Source organism: Silurus aristotelis, assembly GCF_946808225.1.
Source record: "Silurus aristotelis genome assembly, chromosome: 8".
Taxonomy (NCBI): domain Eukaryota; kingdom Metazoa; phylum Chordata; class Actinopteri; order Siluriformes; family Siluridae; genus Silurus; species Silurus aristotelis.
Genome location: NC_139581.1, coordinates 5,285,459 through 5,309,526, shown reverse-complemented (window position 1 = coordinate 5,309,526; position 24,068 = coordinate 5,285,459). Strand labels below are relative to the sequence as shown.

The following is a 24,068-nucleotide window of genomic DNA, read 5'->3' as shown; positions in this document are numbered from 1 at the left end:
TTCACTCTTTATTCAAGTCTGAAACAACCAGCACCTCTGTTAAGTTCATCACAGTGAAACCACATTTGGAACCTTGAAAACACAGAATTGGAAACCAGGCATCTTAAAGAGATGAAGAAAGACCAGCAAACGCCTGGCAGGACCATGTAAAAGTAGATCAAAACCAAATAAACGAAGCTGAAAATCACTTCATAACCTCCACACCCATTCTGTTAAAGTTGTTTCTTTAAGAGTTAGAGAGAGAGAGAGAGAGAGAGAGAGAGAGAGAGAGAGAGAAAGAGTGAGAGAGAGAGAGAGAGAGAGAGAGAGAGAGAGAGAGAGAGAGAGAGAGAGAGCTGGTTGACCTTTTCCACTGGCTATGCAATAGAAAGAGCAGCACCATTTTCAGCAAATGATACAAACCGCCTAGCCTTAGAGCCTGATTTTGGGGAAAAAAAATCCCCCAGAAAACTGCTAATTAGCATGTGTGAAACCACCAATTAAATGTTATGGGAGCTGATATATCTGATAAAAGCACATATTATTTCATGAAGTGAAATGGCTAACGTTTAGGAGAAAGATATGGTCTGACACTTTGTTTTACTGTTTTTTTCTCAGTTGCTTTGGAGCATTTCTCAGAAATAAAATTCTCAAAACTACTTGTTCAACCTTCACATCATTTAGTCATTTGTGCTCATCATAAAACATTTCTTGTTGTTTGGATCAAATTGCGAATGCTTTTGTACATCATTTAATGGGTTGTGTACGAGTGTCTGCTGTTTCTACATTATCAGTTGTTTGTCATGTTGATCAAAATATATTTTACTGGTTTCACCTGAATAGTTTTAACCCCCGAAACATCTCAGCATCAGTTCATTGTATACGTCATTGAATGCATAATGGTTAAACCAGTTGTCATCATCTGTCATCCAACATTTCTATTAAACTTTGTAAATGTGTTGAATTAAAGAATTGTGCAGATGAATCTTGAATGTCACTAATGAAAGCGAGTGAACGGCATCAGATCAACCAATAATCAACCAGTTCTCTGAAACAGGTCAAAGGTGAATCTCGAAAATCTGAATTTTCAGTTGGAGAGTGAATACACACGGAGCAAAACACAGAATTATACATTCTGAAAATGGACGAACAACCAAGAAACGAACGAACAGTTGTACAGTAAAAGTGTGAATCCTGCCTGGTGTCTTGCGATCAATATAAATCAAATATCCAATCAAATCAATGAATTTGTGCTACTGAAATTCAAAGACACCAAAGAGAAAGAAGTAAAATGTTTTGCATTTTTATTCTCTGTGATCCAAACCGTAGTTTATATCAAGAAATCCTGAAACTGTGCATCATACTGAGAACACGACTAAACATTTTAATGCGTGTTTGTGAACAATAACGAAGGGACTTTTCATTCTGATGGGAATGAGATGTTCATCGACACAAAAATGTACTTTTAAGAGATAAACTAAGAATTTTGAGAAAGGTTCAGACTTTTGCAAGAAATCCACTGTTCTGTTTGTACAAATTGTTTTGAGAAATGCACTTTACTGTATTAGGGATAATTCGAGAAACGCTCCAAAGCACCTGAAAGAAAACTGTAAATAACTTTCTAGAAATATCTATGAACTTCTCACACTCACCACCTCCACATCCCCATTCTACCATTCACTCTTCATGTCTGACACAAGAGTGGACGGTGATGAAGTAAATGTAAATTTGTTACTGTACTTAAGTAGGTTTTTTCACGTGTCTGTACTTTACTGAAGTATTTCCATTTGAAAATACTTTAACTTCACCACATTTCAAAGTCACACATTTTACTTTACTTAACTACATTGTGCCAAAATCAGTTGTTCCTTATTATTTACAAGTGGAACAAAACTTGATTTGATTGGCGCTTGGTGTATCTACTGATCACCAACATACAGTTTAGCATCAGTTCAACAGCAAGCAGAACATTTATATAGGAATAAATGATGGAAGGATCTCCTGACTCGAACTCACCACACACATTAACGTGAATTTTGAAGTCAGTATTTGACACATAAACTGAGTTGATTAAGCAAAGAGTCTTTTAGAGAGGCGCATGGTTCTCTAGCCCAAACCACAGGAAACCAGAGAAGAAGTCAGATCTACAATTATATTTGCACTCACTAGTAAACCGTTTCAACTGTATACTCACCTGAGTGGTTGCAGTCGTCTGGATCTTCCTGATCTCCTTCTCCTTGTCATCAGTCCTCTCTGTCTCTGAGATGGTCCCGGTGGCATCTGCATTGCTCTTTCCTCCAGAAGCTTCTACCTCAGGAGCTAATGCTGCACCCTGCTCAAGGTTCTTAGAAAAGCTTTCTCCCTGACATGAGGAATTAAAAGTCCCTAAATCAGCCTGGAGTTGCAAGCAGTCCTCAAGAGTTGTGGAGCTTACTTCTGATCCACTAGTCATGTGAGCCAACAAACCCAAGTCACTGGTACTGGTGCGAACCTGATGGTGGCCGCTTGCAAGAGGCAAAGGTTCCGATGGTGCAATTTTGGGCAGAAGGTTCTCAGATGCACCAGTGCCCACTGAAGCAAACAGAAACGTGCTGCCACTAGGGACAGCGTCTTTATCCTCAGCTAGATTTATCAGAGGGCCTGTGGTCTTGTCATCCAAGTTCGATTTGGAAACCAAGACATTGTTTACATTGTTGTTCAGCTTCTCTACAGCAGCTGAGTAGACGTTGTCCAGGAGAGAATCGACCTCTACCAGACTCCCACTCTCTGTGACTCCCAGCGTCTCCATGTCGTCCAGTTTTACCTCTGTGGCCTCTACTTTCTCAGCCTTGATGTCAACAAGCAGGTCATGAACTTCCACCTGCACACCTGACACTGTGTTGTCCATGTTGGTTCCTTTGGCTTCCAAGAGAAGGCTGCGTGCGGCGTCGGTGGTCTCCGAGTCGTCCACCTCACTCTCGGGGGTCTGTGTTTGAGAATGGTCATCAAGCTCCAGGGTACCTTTGATGGCAGAGGCTTGGGCAGACAGGCCAGAAATAGTACTGACTAGACCTTTCTTTCCCTTTTTAATATTTTCCTCCTCCTGGCGCTGATATTCCTCATACATCTTGGCTAAGTACTCCTTATGGGCTTCGTATGTCACCTAGTAGTCGGGAAAAGTGCAACATCAAGTGGAAGTTAATCATTTAATGAAAAATTAGACTTAATTATACATACATTATAATGGATCATTAATTTATTTATTATGACATTAATAAATAAAGCAACAAAGTACTGCCCAGATTCTGCCTTCACACTGGACCATCCAATTGGAGATCACTTACCATCACTTAAACATTCTGGACAGTAGCTTTGAATATTAAACTCTGTAGCAAAACAATCCTGATAAGACTGTTATGGTTTCTTTGGGAGGTTTCAGCACAGTGTCTAGGTATAGGCAAACTAGTGAGCGCCCCCTGCTGTCACCACCCTCACTCGTTTAAATCACTGTTTGTCTGTTGAAGTTAAATTTACAGTATATGTGTACATACTTGAATTCAGGCAATTTTGCAATGATTATTAAATGTGTTTAACCTTTTTCATGAAAGGATGCAAACTATTTGTATGGTCTGGGGGGAAAAGCATTCTGGTGGGAAGGTGGAGCCACTGGGGGGTGACAATAGGAAACTTGTATATTGGGCCAAAAATGCTAAACGGCCTTAGGTGATTTAATCTTTATAAAACTGGCTATGCCTTAAAACTCTTTAAGAGAGTCACTGTTTTGCACTTTAAAGGGTTTTGCGTTACTGTAATTTAGTAGTTTTTTTCTTTGTGTATCTGTAGTCTTTTAAATGTTAATTTTACTTTTGTTTGAAATATTATACTTAACTACATTTGAAATAATATCAGTTACTGTAAATAAAAGTAATACAAAGGGAAAAAAAATATCGCACCCTGGAAACTAAACTTTCCATCCACTTGATTTGGCACATGTTTTTACGCTGGATGCCCTTCCTAACGCAACCCTCCCCATTTATCCGGGCTTGGGACCGGCACTAAGGCTTGTGCAACCCTAATGGCTGGAGTTGGTTTCCTGACTGGGGATCAAACCCGGGCCACAGCAGTGAACTACTGCACTGAAATGATTGATTGATCAACTGATTAAAATGCTAAAATGGAGACAGACAAGACAGACAGCAGTGATGCAGCCCGCAGATTCTAATGAAATCCCCTGACCATGCAGTGTAAGCAGTGTTTTCCCAAAGCAACCTGACTGGCAGCTTATAAGAATTCCACATCAAATCTGTGCAGGCATGTTGAAGTAAGCCAATAATATTATTTTGCATAATTATTGAAATGTTGCATTGCATCACTGTGTGGCATGGCTAATGTTGTTTAGCACTAAGGTTGGAAATGAAAACTAGCAGGAAAATTGTTACTGCGCCACTAAGCTAGCTCTATTACCAGTTTTACGATTTAAGTGTGATATGCTAATATGCAGTGTTATATTTTAGAGTAGATCTGCTGATGTTGCATTAGATTTGTGCATTACTGTATAACCAATCGCACAATTTTGTTGAGAACGTCGTGTCCAATCAAAGCGATTTGATTCGTCAATGCGGTAAACGAAGAAGTTCGATGTGTGGTTGAATTCTAATTTTGCTTTTTCTCTCATCTGCTGCTAAAGTCCATAACTCACATTAGACTTTATCATGGACTGTAGTATTTATTTATTTATTTATTTACCTTAATTTGTAAAATTGTTCCTTTAATTAAAAACAACTAGTTTGAGATTCATATCCCCTTTGAACTACACCACACCCCTGCTGTTAAAAAAGTAACTCAATTAAATTTAAAATCAGCTTTTCCTTAATTAGAATTTTTGTCTGGTAACTTTACTTGAACTTAAAATATGTAGAATATTTGATTACTCTGTCAGTTACCACAGACAATGTCTTATGTGCAATAACCTTTCCATCCAGCAGAGGGTGCAAACTTAGTTTAAAGCCATAATAAAAAATTATGAGTTACTTTGGAGTGGGCTATGGAGAGGGTGTCCACCCAAACGCGCCATCCACCCCATTCGTGCTTAATGGCGTGGTACAGCAGGATACGGAAGATGTTGTAGACCATCTCAGTAATCTTCTGCTCCTCAGAGTTTTTTGGGTTGATGTATCCCAGTGAGAACATCCAATCCTGCCACACAGAGCACTGAAGCAGACACCTATCACAAAAACACATAGGAGAAAGCTTCAGCATTTCACATGAACACATGACTGCTTTCTGGACGAGTTCTGTTTGAAAAACAGACAATTATTAAGAACAAAACTGTACATTCTTCTATAACCACATTATCTCTGTAAAGCTGTTGGATGTAATATCCACTGTTAAAAGTGCTGCACAAATAAAATGAATAGAATCCATTAGTGTGATGTTTTTTTCATGCGTAATTGAAAAGATGAATGATTTAGCATTCTAATCCCATCATCACTGTTTGTGTGGTAGATCCAGGATCTTAAAATGGTCACACAAAACCTAAATAAGAAGTTTCAGTGTGCCAGAATAGAGGTTTCAGTTGGAACGTCTAGGCCACTGCAAGTCGATAAAATCTCAGTCATCCACATCATAAGCTTGCAGCGGTAAATGATTTGTCATGTAACTGACAGGTGGTTTGTGAGGACACTCTTGAGAAGCACAGAGGTGCTGGAAGAGAAACCATCAGAGCCTTGGAAAGTCTTGGAGCATAATTTCTGATGCAACTTACAATTATAGGAGGATTCGACCGTGTTCTTTAAGTGTTCATTAGCTTTTGAACACTTCTAGATTTTTTAATACTTAAAAACAAATTATAATTTGACAACGTGGTGCACAGATTCTGCCGTCACACTTTATGGAACATCAATTGGCTCAAAATAAATACTAGCTAATAGTTCCGAATGTTAAAGTCTGAAGCGAAACAATCCTGGTAAAACTGTTATGGTTCCAATGGGTTCTTTGGGTGGTTTCATCTTTATAAAATTGGAAAACTTTTAAATAAGGTCGCTTGCACTTTACAGGGTCTTGACTAGAGGTCGACCGATATGGGTAGTTCTCAATATTTAGACATCAGGGCAGCCGATGGCCGATATATGATGGTGATTTTTTTTGTCTAATATGTTTTTCTTTTTTTTCCCCTTTATGTCATGTGCAGAGGAGGGACTTGGGGTATATCGGTAGGAGAATGCTGAGGATGGAGCCACCAGGAGGGAGGAAAAGAGGAGGTTTATGGATGTGGTGAGGGAAGACATGCAGGTAGTTGGTATGAAAGAGGCAGATGTAGAGGACAGGGGGTTGTGGAAACGCATGAGCTGCTGTGGCGCCCCCTAATGGGAGAAGTAAGAAAATAAATTTTTTTAATAATAAGACGTGATGTATGAATTTGTTTGAATTAAACATTTATCGAACAACACAATACCCTCTAATCAGTGCAATTGTTACCAAGATTTTGTACTTGAGCGTACCTGTAGCCTAAACTACAGCTGGTTATAGGCGCACTAAAACAAATACAGTTCCAAAAAGTTGCTCACATTCAACCAATGAAATATATAAGGCTTGATTAAGAACGAATGATAAAAACTTAACACACGGGACACACCAAGCTGACGGTCGGCCACCTGGGAATGTTGGGGGGTTGGAGTGGTCGGCTTTAGTTTTTCTTAGTTGTCAGTTGGCTTTAGTTTTTACCATCAGCTGTTTTTGGATAATTCTGGATGTTGAATCAGGGGCAGACCTCTTCGGCGAGAAAGAGAATCTGATTGGCTAATTAGCTTAGCGAATGAGCACACGGATAACGGATAACGCTTGGTATCATTCCTGCTCTTGTCTTCGCAACGCGAGCTTATTAGTAATGACTGTGCCAGGTGGAAATGCTGCTTGCTTTATATATTTACAGTTCCAGCTCTTCCGGTTTCCCTGTTTGAATGCTGAATACAGAGTACTGCCTCCTGCTGGTAAGGAAGCGGTTTGTTCAACCTTATAATCGGCCTGATTTGCAGTACAATCGGCCAATTAAAAGATTAAAATCGATCAGCAAATTAATAAAAAATGGCAAAAATCAGCCCGATTGATCGGTTGACCTCTAGTCTTGATGAAATTCTTTTATTACCCGGTTACCAGTGGTGAAGTAACGAATTACATTTACTCACGTTACTATAATTGTGCAGTTAATTGTGTACTTCTACTTTTTAAAAATCTGATTTAACTTTTACTTAAGTGTGTTTTGTTTGAAATATTGTACTTAACTATATTTAAAAAGCAAATCGATTACTGAGTGAAGAATTGAATAAATAAAAACAATGCAAGGGGGAAAAAAAATTAAAAGCTTACAGCCTTAAATGATAAATCATGTAACAGTCAGGTGGTTTGGACACTTGAGAAGTACAGAGGTGCTGGAAGGGAACCATCAGAGTCTTGGAAAATCTTGGAGCATTATTTCTGACTCGAATTTTACAGATGAGAATGATGATGTGTCATGATAATAGCCTTCAAAATTGTCAGTGCAGGACTGATGGCCTACTTGACACTTGGCAGTGAAGCTGCACACGGCTGTCACGAACATTACCATTGCCTATGACATACCCATGAATATAAGTGTATGTATTCGTGTGTGGGGGATGGTCGTGGTGGTGGTTGTGGTTGTGTCTATGAGTGTGTGCTTGTATGAAAACAATCTGCTTATAGGAAACATGCTGCAAATTCAAGGACGATTTAGCACCATGGCTGGGGGAGGGGGATTAAATATAGAACATTCAGAGAGAACAGCAACCCACTCTCTCAATTTCTTTGTTCTATTCATCAGGTGGCTAATTGTTGCTGTTAGTGGCAGGGGAGGAAGGAGCTGAACCTCACCGTCTGTTCTCACGGCTGTTGCTGAACAGTTTGATCATGTCTGAGAGGAAGAGACGCCGCACCTCCATCAGCTCAGCGCTGGGTGTCGAGTTCTTCAGCAGCGTGGCCACCACCTTCAGGATCACTGAGATACACCAAAGAGAACCTTAAGAATTCTTTACTCTTTTTTTTTTTTTTAGGTTGATATGAAAGTACAGATAAATAATCCCACTTTGATTTTTGGATTTCTGTGTGTCCCAGAGATTTGGCATTCCTGATATAAATTTGATGTTACAGATAAAGCTTTATTTTACAAAACGTAAGCGCTAGAATAACTGATCACAAAGCCTGTGTGAAAAAATGGTGTGTTTATGAATCAACCAGTTATCCTAGCAAGCATAGAATAGTGTGTTCATTCTTAATAAGTATACGTACAAACTTATTTACCAATGTGAGCTCGAATGATAATGAGGTAGATTGCCTGAGAAAAAAAACCATTACTTTTGCTGGCCCTTGCTAATAACAATAGGTTAAATTAAATGAGTGTGACATTTATCAAGTCAAGTAGGCTTTTCTTTATGCCACAGGACTTTTCTTTTTTGACTCCTGATAATCGCAGTTATTTATCTTAATTGTTTTCTCCCTTGCTTGTCTTCCCAAGTTGTTATTACCTGTGTAAATATATCTTGTTCATTTTTCTGGTCATTTTAGGTTTTGTTTTGTTTTGTTTTTATTACACAACACAGGTGATGCCTACTAGAACTTTAATAGGCATTTGTATGTTTATTGCACATTTAGCTACATTTATGTCTATACAAATGGCATGTACAGTGTCAGTGTAAGTTGGGATACACCTAATCTTATAGGTTTCTTACAGAGATGTTTCTGTTGTTTCTATGGAACAAACTAGCAAATGTAACGGTATGAAGATTTTTCCTTTGATCAAACAAATCTATAAATGTACATATGTTCCACGTTATTTTCAGTTAAAAATCCTCCCTTAGCATGAATGACAGCTTTACACACTCTCGGCATCTGAAAAGTTCGTTTCTCCAAACATTCAGCTGAAATACTTTACTGTGCCTCTTGTAAAACTTGCCAAAAGTCTTCTTTAGTAGTTGGAGATTTCTTTCTTGTAATTCAGTTCATCCCAGAGCAGTTCAATAGGATTTAGGTGCGATGACTGGGCAGGTCATTCAATGAGATTTCACTCTTACAGAGATGTACGCTGTCCAGTCCAGATGGATTTGCATGGTGTCTGCAAGTATGGAATGGTTGCCATGTTGGTTCAGTTTTTCTTACACCCTGAAAAATTCTCCAACCTTCCCTGCTCCAAAATAACCAACCATTCCGCTTCCTTGTGTGACTGTGGGGGTAACAACTTTCTTCCTGTTTTTTTACTCTTTCCTGAATTGTAGCGTTGAAACTAAAGGAACCTGCATGTGTCTCAAAGCCGATAAAAGATTAGGCATTTCCCAACTTTCAGGTACCATATTTTATGTACAGTGGTACCTTGACCTACGAGTGCATTAATGAACGAGTTTTCCGAGGTACGAGCGGTCATTAGGTCGATTTTTTGCTTTGTTACACAACAAAGAATTGAGGTACGAGCTCGAGACGCCGCTGCTAGATGGTCAAGCGAAGCCAGAAAGCCAAGATTGTGACGAAAATTAAGATAAGCAAAGAAGAAAAAGTAAACAATTATGAGTTTAGGGATACGTAGTGTAGAGGAGTGATAGTAAAAAACGAGTAAAAAACGAGTTTTCCCTCCTCCTCCACTTATCGCCTCTACCCCCCCCTAAATGATGATGGCCACTCACTCGGGTTCTGGATCTTCACACTAGAGTCGGGTTCAGGGTGTGGTTTGTGAACAACCTGTGTACACACCTGCTCTGTCAGGATCTGAAAAAGAGGGGAAGAGTTTAAAAAAAAGTACAATAGAGTGACTGATGATGACCGGTTGATTTAAAAAAGTGTGTGTTTGTGAATCAGAGCGAAGACAATGGCGAGGTGCGTTACCTCGTACAGCGTGTTGTAGGTTGTTACCGACACTGTGCTGCTGTGCAGCATGAGCCGCTCTCCCAGAAGTGTAAAAAGACTGTGTGTGTGCATGATTTCCACCTTTCTCCTGTGAAAAACAAGCACACAAACACACACACTCTCAGCACACTCTCTCGGTGTGTGTCAAGCTGCGATAGCAATCGAACACAGTGTCAGGTAACATCACTTTTTTTCTCGCAGGTGACAAACTAACAAATCAGCTCCCATCTTCACCCATTGCTTAGAGACACGTGCTGAGGGGAAAGGAGCATCGTTCCCGGTGTGACAAAGCATCCAAGAAAATCCCATTGTTCAGGCGTGAGAGCAGAGCAGTAGATCAGAATGTAGCAGTGCCTACAGGTGCAGTGGGACAACCCAGACTAATGGCTAGTGCCACTCAGTTTGCCACCTCAACACCGAATACACTCCAGAGTCTTCAAACACAACAGCAGTACTCAATAATGGATAGCTATGCAAATGGAGAAGACGTATACACAACGCCGGCTCGCTTTTAAAGCAGCCTTACACTGCAATGCCTATATATTACTAATGCTCACATTTTAAAGCTTAACTAGAGGTAATGGTGGAATCCAGGAAGCAAGAGAAATTTCATAGAGCATGGAGAAGGTATATTTGACTTAGCCAGACTTAGCTGAAAGAATGCTAACCATCTGACAGTAGAAATAGCGTTCATTCATTTAGCTGTTTTCATTCGTTCACTGATCCATTCGTTCCATTCGTCAATAACTTTCTCGCTTTATGTGTTTTCATGCATGTATTTATTTATGCATTTCTAATTTCTGGTATTTACCTCCATATAGAACCATTCTGCTGGGTTGATTGGCTAGTTGTTTTATTTGCTTGTTTTTTTTCTTTCATTCATTCATTCATTCATTCATTCATTCATTCATTCATTCATTTATTCATACAAGATATGTTTTATTTGTTTTCTCATTTTCATTTATCCATCCATTAATTTCTAATAAGTTATTAGTTATGATTTATTTTAATTATCATTTATTATTTATTTTTAATCCAAACATCCATCCATCCATCTGTCCATTTATTCCAGATAAGCTACGTTTTTGTTTGCCCTTCATCCATCTATCCACCCATCCATCCACCCATCCATTCATTTATTTACTCATTTTCAGTTATCAGTTCCCTTATTTTATTATTTTTTTATCAATCATTCATTCATTAATTCATTCATTCATTCATTCATTCATTCATTCATTCATTCATTTGTTCATTCCAAGTGTTTTATTTGTTTGCAATTTTCATGTAATAATTCATACATTCATTCATCCATCTATCTATAAATTCCTTCAATGATTTTTTTCACCCATCCGTCTCTTAAAAGCCCTTTATTGTGTTCCCAGTAGACTTCAAGTCAGTCCCAGGAAAACTAGGCGTGAGGAAGTAATACACTTTCCATCTGACACCAATTTATCAGAGTTCACAATGCACGCACACACACACACACACACACACACACACATACACACACACACACACGCACATGCACACACACATGCACGCACACACACATTCAGACACTTGGCCACACCTAAGAGCAATTTATATTAATCCTGTAATTTTTGGATGTGACTTGACACCAGAAATCCCTGGAAGAAACACATCCAGATGCATAGAGAATATTAATGCTATACTGTACATACTGTACATGCACATTTATCTATCTATTCATTGCTCTATTTGGGAATTTCTTAAACACACCTATAGAGTTTATATAGTCCTAACACAGGATTATAAACAGTTCCAATTAGGAAAGAAAAAATGTGTGTCTAGAAAAGTATGCAATTTGCCCAATTCTGGCTATGATACAAACACATAGTAATCTATTATTCCTTAATTGCATTTACTTACATGAATATCTGTCTTTTAAAACTAAGTTGTACTCACTTGTGACCGAGGTGCTTGAGGAAGTAGCCCAACACCTTCAGGGCTTGCACGCGAATGCTCTCGCTCTTAGATGCCAGCAGCTTGTAGACCACTCTGAACAAAAACATCAGCATAAAAACAACACAAAGCCAATGCATGTGGTTAAGCAGGGCTGAGAATTTGTGATAAAGTGTCTGTGTAATTCGGCACAAAACACAAGCAGCGAGTGTCACCTTCTGGATGTTGGAAGCTGTCGGTTGAGATGAAAGAAATGCCATAATACCCAAAAGGTGCATAATGTCACAAAATTGTTTCCTAACACCAATAACAAGCAATATGTGTGAAAGCCAACACCTCCCCAAAGGAATATCTTTATCAAATCCATTCACATTTCATTTTATAGACACATGGAGAGGGTGAAGGGGGTGGTGGATGATGCTGCTTGTCAGGAAGAAAATAAATATGGAAATATGTGAACATTCTTATGGAGATGAAGGTGAATAATTCATGTGTCCTGTACAAACCCTTCATGGTGCGAGAAAGAATTAAAGGCAGTTTTACTCACCGGATGCCATTCCTCTGGTCAAAGGCGGGGATCATTGATGCGGGATGTTCTGACATCAGAGCCACGAGCAGCTGCAGAACATCGTGGAGGTTCTCGTCCTTAAAATGGAAAGTGTGCATCATTAGTAGTAGTAGTACTGGTAAAAATAGTAATAAGTCACAGTAATAAGTAGTAATAATAATTAGTATCCAGTCGTACTTTGCATACATAATAGCAACTGTAAGAGTAAAAATAGCTAGCTGGTAATAATAATAATAATAATAATAATAATAATAATAATAATAATAATAATAATAATAATAATAATAATGACTGCTACTATGATTGCTATTACATTTTGCTACAAATAATGCAATATTACTCCTACTACTACTATTGCAAGTGCTTATTTTTTTGTAGTGCTACTACTAAATATTATGCATTTTAAACTTCTCCCGAATACAGGATCAGTACTTGCACTTATCCTACTAATAATAGTACAAGTAGCAGTATTACAGTGATAACAGTAGTATTAATAGCAGTACCAGTAGGAACTACTACCATTATTACTGCTACTACTAATAATAATATCACATATAGTAATATTGAGGTAAACGTGTTGTAACAAGAGTAGCAGGAGTAGCAGTTAGTCATATTTATAGTAGTAGTAGTTGAAGTAACAGAGATAGTGATAATGCATTAGTAATAGGGGTAACAGTAATAAAAGTAGCAGTCATAAGAGTAGAAGTAATAGTAAATAGTTGCATTATAGCATTAGAAGTAGTAAGTGTAGCAGTAGCAGCAGTAATAGAAGTAATAGCTGTAGTAAAAGTAATAGTCATAATATTAGTAGAAGTAGTATTAATAATAATAATAGTAGTTATAGCAGTAGTAGATGGCGAAAAAAACTAATTTGCACAACAAAATTTTAAATTTTTATTGTTTAAGCCAGAAACTCTCCTCCCACACTCTTTAAACACACACAGAGAGCATTGGCAAGAATATAGCGAGGTGAATGTTGTGTAAATTCGTACAAATATCACATTTATATTGAGTACTGTAGTACAGTGTAGTACTCTAGCGTAGCCTATGCATAGTTTCTCCGCTTGGTTATTGGTTGAAGTTTCCTATGATGTCAAAAAAGGGGCCGAGTTAAAGATACACGTCACAGCATTATTTTCATTGGCTAAATTTGATGACATATGCCTTTAACTTCGCCCTTTTTTTGATTTCATAGAACACATTAACTAATAAACAACGCTACTTGTTTCTTATGATGAGCCGAAATCGGGACAATTCGCGAAACAAAATAGTTTTGTGCCAAATTAAAAATTCGAACCGCGATAAATGGAGGGACGACTGTACTACATTATTACTGCTACTACTTATTTTAATATCACAAACAGTAGTATTGAGTTAATATTGTTGTAACAAGAGTAGCAGAAGTAGCAGTTAGTCCCATTTATAGTAGTAGTCGAAGAAGTAATATCAATAATTGCATTACAGCATTAGAAGTAGTAAGTGAAGCAGTAGCAGTAGAAGTAGTAGTAGTAGTAAAAGTAATAGTAGTATTATTATTAGTAGTAGTAGTATTAATAATAATAGTAGTAGTAATAGCAGTAGTAGCATCAGAGTAGAGGTAGGAGGAAAAATAATACATGTGGTAAAAGCTACAATTGAGTATTAGTAGTATACGCAATAATAAATGAATTTACTATGATTTAATAATAACTAATGATTTACTATTAAAAATAGCAATAGATTATTAGTAGTTACACTAGCAAAAACATTGTGTAGTAGTAATAACAATAGATGCAGCAATACAGCATTGGTCATTGCATTAATAATAGTAGAAGTACGCAAAATCTTTGTTTGTTTGTTTAGCACCAATTTTAAAACGGCTTTTGCAGAATTACAAATCACAACGCTCAGCATTCTGTCACTCTGTAATGAAGTGAGATTATACATTTTCACAATATACAGAGGACATAAGATTAAACACAAACAGTACGACGCGTTTTGAAATGTTCAGTATGAGCAGATTTTGAATAATGCTGATGTTCGCTGTAATCAAAACCCCCACCACCTCCGTCATCTCCGATACAGCGAAGTGCAACAAACAGTCAGAACTCCAGATAAGGAATCAGGAAAAAATACCATTTAGCAATTTTTGGGTTTGCTGATACAAACACACCAGACATCACAGCAATATATTGACATCTAGTCAACAAGAAACAGATTTTATTTCATGTAACATAAAAAAAAGCTTGATTTTGCTCGATTTTGGCTTAACCCTGATCTTGGAAGTAGCATTAATTGCAGTATTAGCACTGAGTTTTTCATTCACAAATCTTAAAACAGATGCTGCAGAATTCGTACAGAATAAGCCAGATTTTATTTATTTCCCTTAGATATATTACCATGAACAAATCGCCACCCTCAGCATTCTGTCACTCAGTAATAAGCACTTCTTCTTCTTCTTCTTCTTCTTCTTCTTCTTCTTCTTCTTCTTCTTTCGGCTGCTCCCATTAGGGGTCGCCACAGCGGATCATCCGTCTCCATACCGCCCTGTCCTCTATATCTGCCTCTTTTACACCAACTACCTGCATGTCTTCCCTCACCACATCCATGAACCTCCTCCTTGGCCTTCCTCTTTTCCTCCTACCTGGTGGCTCCATCTTCAGCATTTTTCTACCAATATAATTCATGTCCCTTCTCTGCACATGTCCAAACCATCTCAATCTCGCCTTCCTCACCTTGTCACCAAAACATCCTACATGTGCTGTCCCTCTAATAAACTCATTTCTAATCTTGTCCATCCTCGTCACAACATCTTCAGCTCTGCTACCTCCAGCTCCACCTCCTGTCTTTTACTCAATGCCACTGTCTCTAATCCATACAACATCTCAGGTCTCACCACAGTCCTATAAACTTTCCCTTTCATTCTTGCAGATACTCTTCTATCACAAATCACTCCTGTCACTCTTCTCCACCCACTCCACCCTGCCTGCACTCTTTTCTTTACTTCCCTAACACACTCTACATTACTTTGCACTGTTGACCCCAGGTACCTGAACTCCTCCACCTTCTCCACCTCTTCTCCCTGCAACCGCATCACTCCACTGCCCTCCCTCTCATTCACACACATGTACTCTGTCTTACTCCTACTGACTTTCATTCCCCTTCTCTCCAGCGCATATCTCCACCTCTCCAGGCTCTTCTCAACCTGCTCTCTACTCTCACCACAAATCACAATATCATCTGCAAACATCATAGTCCAGGGAGACTCCTGTCTGACCTCGTCCGTCAACCTGTCCATCACCACTGCAAACAGGAAAGGGCTCAGGGCCGATCCTTAATGCAGTCCAACCTTCACCCTGAACCAGTCTGTCGTACCTACTGCACACTTTACTGCCGTCACACTGTCCTCATACATGTCCTGCACCACCCTCACATACTTCTCTGACATACCTGACTTCCTCATACAATACCACAACTCCTCTCTCGGCACCCTGTCGTACGCTTTCTCTAAATCCACAAATACACAATGCAGCTCCTTCTGTCCTTCTCTATACTTCTCCATCAACATCCTTAAAGCAAATAAGGCATCTGTGGTGCTCTTCCTCGGCATGAAACCATACTGTTGCTCACAGATGGTCACCTCTTCTCTCAGCCTGGCTTCCACTACTCTTTCCCATAACTTCATGGTGTGACTGATCAACTTAATTCCCCTGTAGTTACTGCAGGTCTGCACATCTCCCTTATGCTTAAAGATCGGTACCAGCACACTCCTTCTCCATTCCTCAGGCATCCTCTCCCCTTCCAGAATCCTGTTAAACAATCTGGTTAAAAACTCCACTGCCATCTCTCCTAAACATCTCCACGCTTCTACCGGTATGTCATCTGGTCCAACCGACTTTCCATTCTTCATCCTCTTAATCGCTGCTCTCACTTCCTCCTTACTAATCCTATCTACATCCTGCTTCACCAACTCCACATCCTCCAACCTTCTCTCTCTCTGATTTTCCTCATTCATCAGCTGCTCAAAATACTCCCTCCATCTTCTCAACACACTCTCCTCACTAGTCAACACATTTCCCTCTCCATCCTTTATTGCTCTAACTTGCAGTACATCCTTCCCAGCTCGTTCCCTCTGCTTGGCCAATCGGTATAAATCCTTTTCTCCTTCCTTAGTGTCCAACCTCTTATACAGTTCCTCATATGCCTTTTCCTTGGCTTTCGCCACATCCCTTTTAACCTGCTGCCGCATCTCCTTGTACTCCTGCCTACTTTTCTCATCACTCTGTCGATCCCACTTCTGTTTTGCCAACCTCTTTCCCCTAATGCTCTCCTGCACTTCCTCATTCCACCACCACGTCTCCTTGTCTTGCTTTATATTTCCAGATGTCACACCAAGTACTTTTCTAGCTGCCTCCCTCATCACTCCTGCAGTAGTTGCCCAATCATCCAGCACCTCTTCACCACCACCAAGCCCCTGTCTGACCTCTTCCCTGAACCTCACACTACACTCTTCCTCCTTCAGTTTCCACCATCATATTCTTCTTTCAAACCTTACTTTCCTCCTCTTCTTCTTCGCCTCCAAAACCATCCTACAGACCACCATCCGATGCTGTCTAGCTACACTGTCCCCCGCCAACACCTTACAGTCTCCAATCTCCTTCAGGTTGCATCTCCTACACAGAAGATAATCCATCTGTGTGCACCTTCCTCCACTCTTATACGTCACCCTATGATCCTCCTTCTTCTTAAAATACGTGTTCACCACTGCCATTTCCATCCTTTTAGCAAAATCTACCACCATCTGCCCTTCCACATTCCTCTCCTTAAAACCATACCTACCCATCACCTCCTCATCACCTCTGTTCCCTTCACCTACATGCCCATTAAAGTCTGCCCCAATCACCAATCGTTCTTTCCTAGGTACACCATCTACCACTTCATCTAATTCACTCCAGAATCTTTCTTTCTCCTCCATCTCACAGCCAACTTGTGGAGCATAGGCACTGATGACATTTATCATCATCCCTTCAACTTCCACCTTCACGATCATCACCCTATCAGAAACTCTCTTCACCTCCACTACACTCTTACTGTACGCTTCCTTCAGAATCACCCCTACACCATTTCTCTTCCCATCCACACCATGATAAAACAGTTTAAACCCACCTCCAATGTTCCTGGCCTTACTCCCTTTCCACTTGGTCTCCTGAACACACAACACATCTACCTTTCTCCTCTCCATCATATCAGCTATCTCTCTCCCTTTACCCGTCATAGTACCAACATTTAAAGTACTAACCCGAACCTCTACTCTCCTACACTGCTCCTTTTCCTGCCGTCTCTGTAGACGCCTTCCTCCTCTCCTTCTCCTCCTTCGGCCAACAGTAGCCCAATTTCCACCGGTACCCTGTCGGCTAACGATACCTGTGGCGGTCGTTGTTAACCCGGGCATCGACCGATCCGGTATGAAATTCTCATTTGTGATCCGCATATTTGATTTGGCACATGTTTTACGCTGGATGCCCTTCCTAACGCAACCCTCCCCATTTACCCGGGCTTGGGACCAGCACTAAGAGTACACTGGCTTGTGCCCCCCTAATGGCTGGGTAATAAGCACTTGCTATGCAAATATATTCTTAAATGCTAATTCTCATCGTTTTGAATGGTGGGTTTGAAAAGTGCCATTTACATTAAACCTCAATATTTATCACCTTTATCACCGTGTTTCATGCTGCAGTTGAATTAATGATCATTTATTTAGACTTGGTTACAGATGGAATAAACAGTACCTGTGGTAAATATATGATAACTGAAACAGGGAAAAGGTTAGAAAGGGGACATTAATTCATTTTATTATCTATGCAGGTCATTACAGTTAAAGCAAGAGGTTATAGTAGTTAACCTTAATAGAAGTCTTTCACATTATAAGAAAGAAATCCAACTTTTTTGTGGGTGGTGGAATTGAGCTTGTCTGTATAAATCTCTGGTGTTAGCCAAATGCTTTAATAATAATATTAATAATAATAATAATAATAATAATAATAATAATAATAATAATAATAATAATAATAATAATAATAATAATAAGAGGAAGAAGAAGAAGAAAAAGAAGAGGAATCGTAATAATAATCGAGTTCACTTCGTAAAGTGCTATTCTTTAGATTTTAGCGTGACTCCACCCCTTTCCTGTAATTCTTATGTTAAACTTTCTTTCGGCTTCTCCCATTAGGGGGCGCCACAGCGGATCATCCGTATGTTTGATTTGGCACATGTTTTTACGCTGGATGCCCTTCCTAACGCAACCCTCCCCATTTATCCGGGCTTGGGACCGGCACTAAGAGTGGCTGGGGTTGGTTCCCTGACCGGGGATCGAACCCGGGCCGCAGCGGTGAGAGCGCTGCATCCTAACCACTAGACCACCAGGGGACCCTTTCCTGTAATGCTTAACTTTTTTTTTATCCATTCTGTGACAAGCCAATGATTACAGCATTTGGCAGACTTACAATGACCTTATAGTTAAGGGCCTTGTTCAAGGGCCCAACAGTAGCAGCTTGGTGGTGCTGGGATTTGAACCTGTGACCTTCCCGATCAGGAGTCTAACAACATATCCAGCTTGCTTTATCATTTCCTTACACCAAGTATTTCTCCATCTTTAAATTCCGAGCCCTGTTGTCCCCTGCTTCATGTTCTCTTTTTCTAACGTTGCTGCACTTCCTGGTTTGGACCCTTTATAAATTTTGTAATAAAAACTTGTGCATTGACCGTAAAAAACAACACTGTACTTCCAATAGTGAAGCTGTTCAATACTTGTCAGTATAAGAAACTTGTGTGAGCAGAGCAGACTTACCTCATTCATTGTCAAGAGATAGTTCTGTATGCTCTGGAGTTCATCTTCTTTTACTCCACGATCCTGTTCGGGGTGACATGATATAGTGGGATTATAAATCTTTACAATATACAGAGAGAGAAGAGGAAAAACAAACAATACGAGGTGTGCTCAAATGTTCAGTACGAGCAGACAGTGAATAACAGTTCAGTGTACTCAAACCTCGAGAAAACCAAACCTCTAATACAAAACAATTCTTAGTTTTACTACCGAATTACTACACATTTAAATAACTATACTATGAAATTTAATTAGAATGAAACTTTTAGTAAAACAAAAAAAAAGGAAATCAAAATAAAAAAAGAAATGTTAACATTTTGAATTATTTAAATGTATTTATCATATTAGGTCCCTTTTGTCAATTTTTCCAGAATAATTACCAATTTAAAGAAGTATCTCAGTATCCAAGTGATATTATTGGCATGTAATAAAAAAAAAGATATTTTTTTTCCAAAATTTCCCCCAAAGCATTTACTTCTTAAAAACAGGAGGTACCACCACATATATATTTTTTCTAAAACTTAAATTCTATGAAAGACTCCCAATGAAGAGGACTAAGTGTAGTTTGGTGCCATTGGATTTGAAAATGTAAGGAAAATGCTCTTTAATGCAAAAAGAATGAATGTATAATTGAAAAATAAATAAATAAATAAATAAAATAAATAAATAAATAAATAAGGAAAACATTCTGCAATACAGCAGGAATCTTTGTGTAAAATCGTGAAGAAAATCTGGCAGCCAATAAATGTTATATCCCTGAATATCCAGCTTTAACACATCTATAAGCTCAGAGGCTGAGAGGAGTAAGATCCACAACACAGCGACGTCCTACTTACAGAAATGACCTTGACGTAGAAAAAGGTAAGCCATGAACTTACCTTAAGGATAAGCTGCTTGAGGAAAAGTAGCATAAAGGCCCTCAATGAGATGATCTCCTTTTGTGAAGGACGTGGTCCATCTGGAAAAGCAGAAAGCCCAGGAACCAGTCAGCTCAAATGTAGCAGAGAACAGACTGATGTTTCATTCATATTCCAGCTGGGACATTTTCACAGCGGTGTCTGGCAGTGAGTACGCAGTGTACCCACAGTCCTGATAGGGCCTCATTAATACCAAAATCACTGTCAATATCTGTAGAAAGACACTATCTACTCCATAACAGCTAAGAATTCCAACTAAATTAGCAGCCCAATTTCTATTCAATTTTAGCATAAAACACTGACATGACCTGACTGTGAAATTTAAAAAAAAGTCTCTATTAGTGTCTGAAGCCTTTTTGTCAATAATTCATGGCCAAAAATAATCTACAATGAAAGGAGGAGGACATTTCACAGACATGGCTAATAAACATCCATCCTGCTTGGTGAGTCTGTGTTGCTTCTTTTTCTCACACTGACTCACACAAAACTTTGACATAACTAAAATTTTAGTCAACTTCTGTTCAAAAGTTAATTTTTGCAGTAGCTATAATTAATTAAGAATAGAGGAAACATCTAGAACACTTTATCTTCTGTGTAACATGACTATCTGTCCGTCCGTCCGTCTATCTATCTATCTATCTATCTATCTATCTATCTATCTATCTATCTATCTATCTATCTATCTATCTATCTATCTATCTATCTATCTATCTGTGGTTTGGTCCGTCTATCTATCTATCTATCTATCTATCTATCTATCTATCTATCTATCTATCTATCTATCTATCTATCTATCTATCTATCTATCTATCTATCCGTCCATCTATTTATCAATCTGTCGTTTGATCCGTCCGTCCGTCCGTCCGTCTATCCATCCATTCGATTTACTTTCATTTTGAGTTTAGACCAGACCAGAAGGGTCTTTATATACAAACCCATAACATCAAACAGAAATACAGAGAACCAATTAGAATGCCGCACTTAAGATCCTGAAGCTTCCTTAAGATCCTAGAAGTGTCTTTCCCGTGGGCTCACCACCTGCAGGAGGGATGTAAGGGACCGGTGCTGAGAGGATTGGGCAGCAGTCGAAGGCGGGGGCCTTGACAGCCCGATCCCTGGACACGGAGAAGTGTCTGGGGAATCTGCTTAGACTGCTGCCCCCGTGACCCGAATTATGGATAAGCGGGAGAAGATGAAATGAAATGAAATATAGAAGTGTCTCATTTTTAAACGTCGAGTCAATCCCAGGAACACTGAGGGTAAGATCACAATAAACCCTGGATGGTTTGTCAGGTGACAATTTTTTACAAATTATTTACACCAGTGTAGAGAATTCTGCTAGCATGTTTATTAAAGGAAAACTTGAGAAACTTCATATTGACAGAAGATGAAGATGTAAAAAAAAAAACACCACAATACTGCACAGGCTGAACTGGTGACCCTGGAGCTCTAACATGTCGATGTGATCCCACTATATGAGATCAGATTTTTTAAAATTAGAAGAGACAGTGCTCGGTAATCTGATGGTGAAAATATTGATGAGCTGTCATTGGAATGTGGAGGTTAAGAGTTAAGAGCTGGATGCAAGGGCGCATTCGTTTAAATGCTCTCTTCCATCATCCAGCTGTATTTGTCTCTCTAATTATGTCTGTCTGTGTGTGTGTGTGTGTGTGTGTGTGTGTGTGTGTGTGTGTGTGTGTGTGTGTGTGTGTGTGTGTGTGTGTGTGCAGATGACTGAAAAAATCGAATAACTGAAGACTGCCAAATGGAATAACTGATGGCAAAAAAGTGACCAATAGAAACTCCAGGGCTTTTTATTATAAAGCAAGAATAAGACATCATACAAGACGATTTATCAGAGGGTCATAAATTGTGCACAAAGGTTGAATATATGATGGAATAATCTGTGGTTTCAAAAACACAATACACTGCATGAACAAAAGTATTGGGATGGGCGACTTTTCCAGTCATATGTGTTTCTTTGCCCAAAATTGAAGGCACACAATTGTATAGGATGTCTTTGGATGTGAGAGCATAACATTTTCCCTTCGCCTAAACCTCCAAACCTATTCCGTTGGGCACAAAGCAAACTCCTTAAAGATATGCCTTAATAGGTTGGGGTGGAAGACCTTGAGTGGCCTGCTATGACCTCAACCCTATTGGGATGCACCCCAGGCCTCCTCACCTCACTACATCAGTACCTGGCTTTACTAACAGCCTTGTGGCTGAATGAATCTCCACATATCTCCACAAACCAGCTCCAGAATCTAGTAGAACATCTTGTGGAAAAGGCAACTCAAAATACAAATACAAATCTTAGAATCAGGTGTCCACAAACTTTTGTACATATACAGTATATAATTATGGTTCCCACTTAACCTGCATAGAGTTACTGTCACCACCCAAGCTCAGTGGTTGAAGCATTTTACTTTGGATCAAAAGGTCACAAGTTCAAATCCTATCACCGAGCTGCCACTGCTGGGCCCTTGAGCAAGGCCCTTAACCTTCCCCTGCTCAGTTGTAAGTCACTCTGGATAAGGGTATCTGCCAAATGCCATAAATGTAAATGTACTCAGGGACCAAGCAGCTGGGTCTGGGATTATACTGTTATTATACTATACTGTTATTACACTATACTGTTATTACACTATACCGTTATTACACTATACCGTTATTACACTATACCGTTATTATACTATACCGTTATTACACTATACCGTATTACACTATACCGTTATTACATTCATTCATTCATTCATTTTCTCCCGCTTATCCGTAAATCCGTAAGCAGGCCCCCGCCTTCGACTGCTGCCCAATCCTCACAGCACCGTCCCTTACGGTCCCTCCTGCAGGTGGTGAGCCCACGGGAAGGCAGCCCCACGTCACTCCGACATCACGGACCTTGATATTTCCCTCGTAAGGGACCCCTGGAGCATAGAGGGTTAAGGGCCTTGCTCAAGGGCCCAAGAGTGGCAGCTTGGCGATACCAGGGCTTGAACCCCAGACCTCCCGATCGGCAACCCAGCGCCTTAACCGCTGGAGCCACCACTCCCCTTATTACACTATACTGTTATTACACTATCCGTTATTACACTATACTGTTATTACACTATACTGTTATTATACTATACTGTTATTACACTATACTGCTATTACAATATACTGTTATTATACTATACTGTTATTACACTATACTGCTATTACACTATACTGTTATTATACTATACTGTTATTACACTATACTGTTATTATACTATACTGCTATTACAATATACTGTTATTATACTATACTGTTATTACACTATACTGTTATTATACTATACTGCTATTACAATATACTGTTATTATACTATACTGTTATTACACTATACTGCTATTACAATATACTGTTATTATACTATACTGTTATTACACTATACTGCTATTACACTATACTGTTATTATACTATACTGTTATTACACTATACTGTTATTATACTATACTGTTATTACACTATACTGTTATTATACTATACTGTTATTATACTATACTGCTATTATACTATACTGTTATTATACTATACTGTTATTACACTATACTGTTATTACACTATACTGTTATTATATTATACTGTTATTATATTACACTGTTTACATGCTATCTTTTGCACCTCTTGACTGCTGCTGTTTTTTGCACTACATTGTGTCTGTTTATATTCACCCCCGGGTATCGTTTTTACAGTTCTCCTCGCACAGTACTGTATATTAAGAGTATACAGTAGGTTTACTAGTCGGCGCTATCTCAGGTTTTGTGTCTTGTCTTGTGGTGTCTGTCTGCACTGTCTGTCTGTACTGTACTGTACTGTTTTTCGTCTGCACTGTTTATACTCAATGCACTTTATGTAGCTTGTATTGTGTTGTAGCGCTATGTTGTTGTTTAGTGTAGCACCAG

The 24,068-nt window shown here is 39.1% G+C and overlaps 1 protein-coding gene across 1 annotated transcript in view; it reads right to left on the bottom strand.

Annotated features, from left to right (window-relative positions):
* Nucleotides 1-24,068, bottom strand: part of nbeab (neurobeachin b) — a 444,946-nt gene that overhangs the window by 247,693 nt on the left and 173,185 nt on the right. The window contains exons 15-23 of the mRNA XM_083547720.1: nt 20,099-20,178; nt 19,182-19,244; nt 12,335-12,432; nt 11,791-11,883; nt 9,844-9,952; nt 9,645-9,726; nt 7,846-7,969; nt 4,990-5,182; nt 2,174-3,121 (exon numbers count right to left, since the gene is read on the bottom strand). Of these exons, the coding sequence (XP_083403846.1) occupies nt 2,174-3,121; nt 4,990-5,182; nt 7,846-7,969; nt 9,645-9,726; nt 9,844-9,952; nt 11,791-11,883; nt 12,335-12,432; nt 19,182-19,244; nt 20,099-20,178 (1,790 nt within the window). The remainder of the gene's footprint in view (nt 1-2,173; nt 3,122-4,989; nt 5,183-7,845; nt 7,970-9,644; nt 9,727-9,843; nt 9,953-11,790; nt 11,884-12,334; nt 12,433-19,181; nt 19,245-20,098; nt 20,179-24,068) is intronic.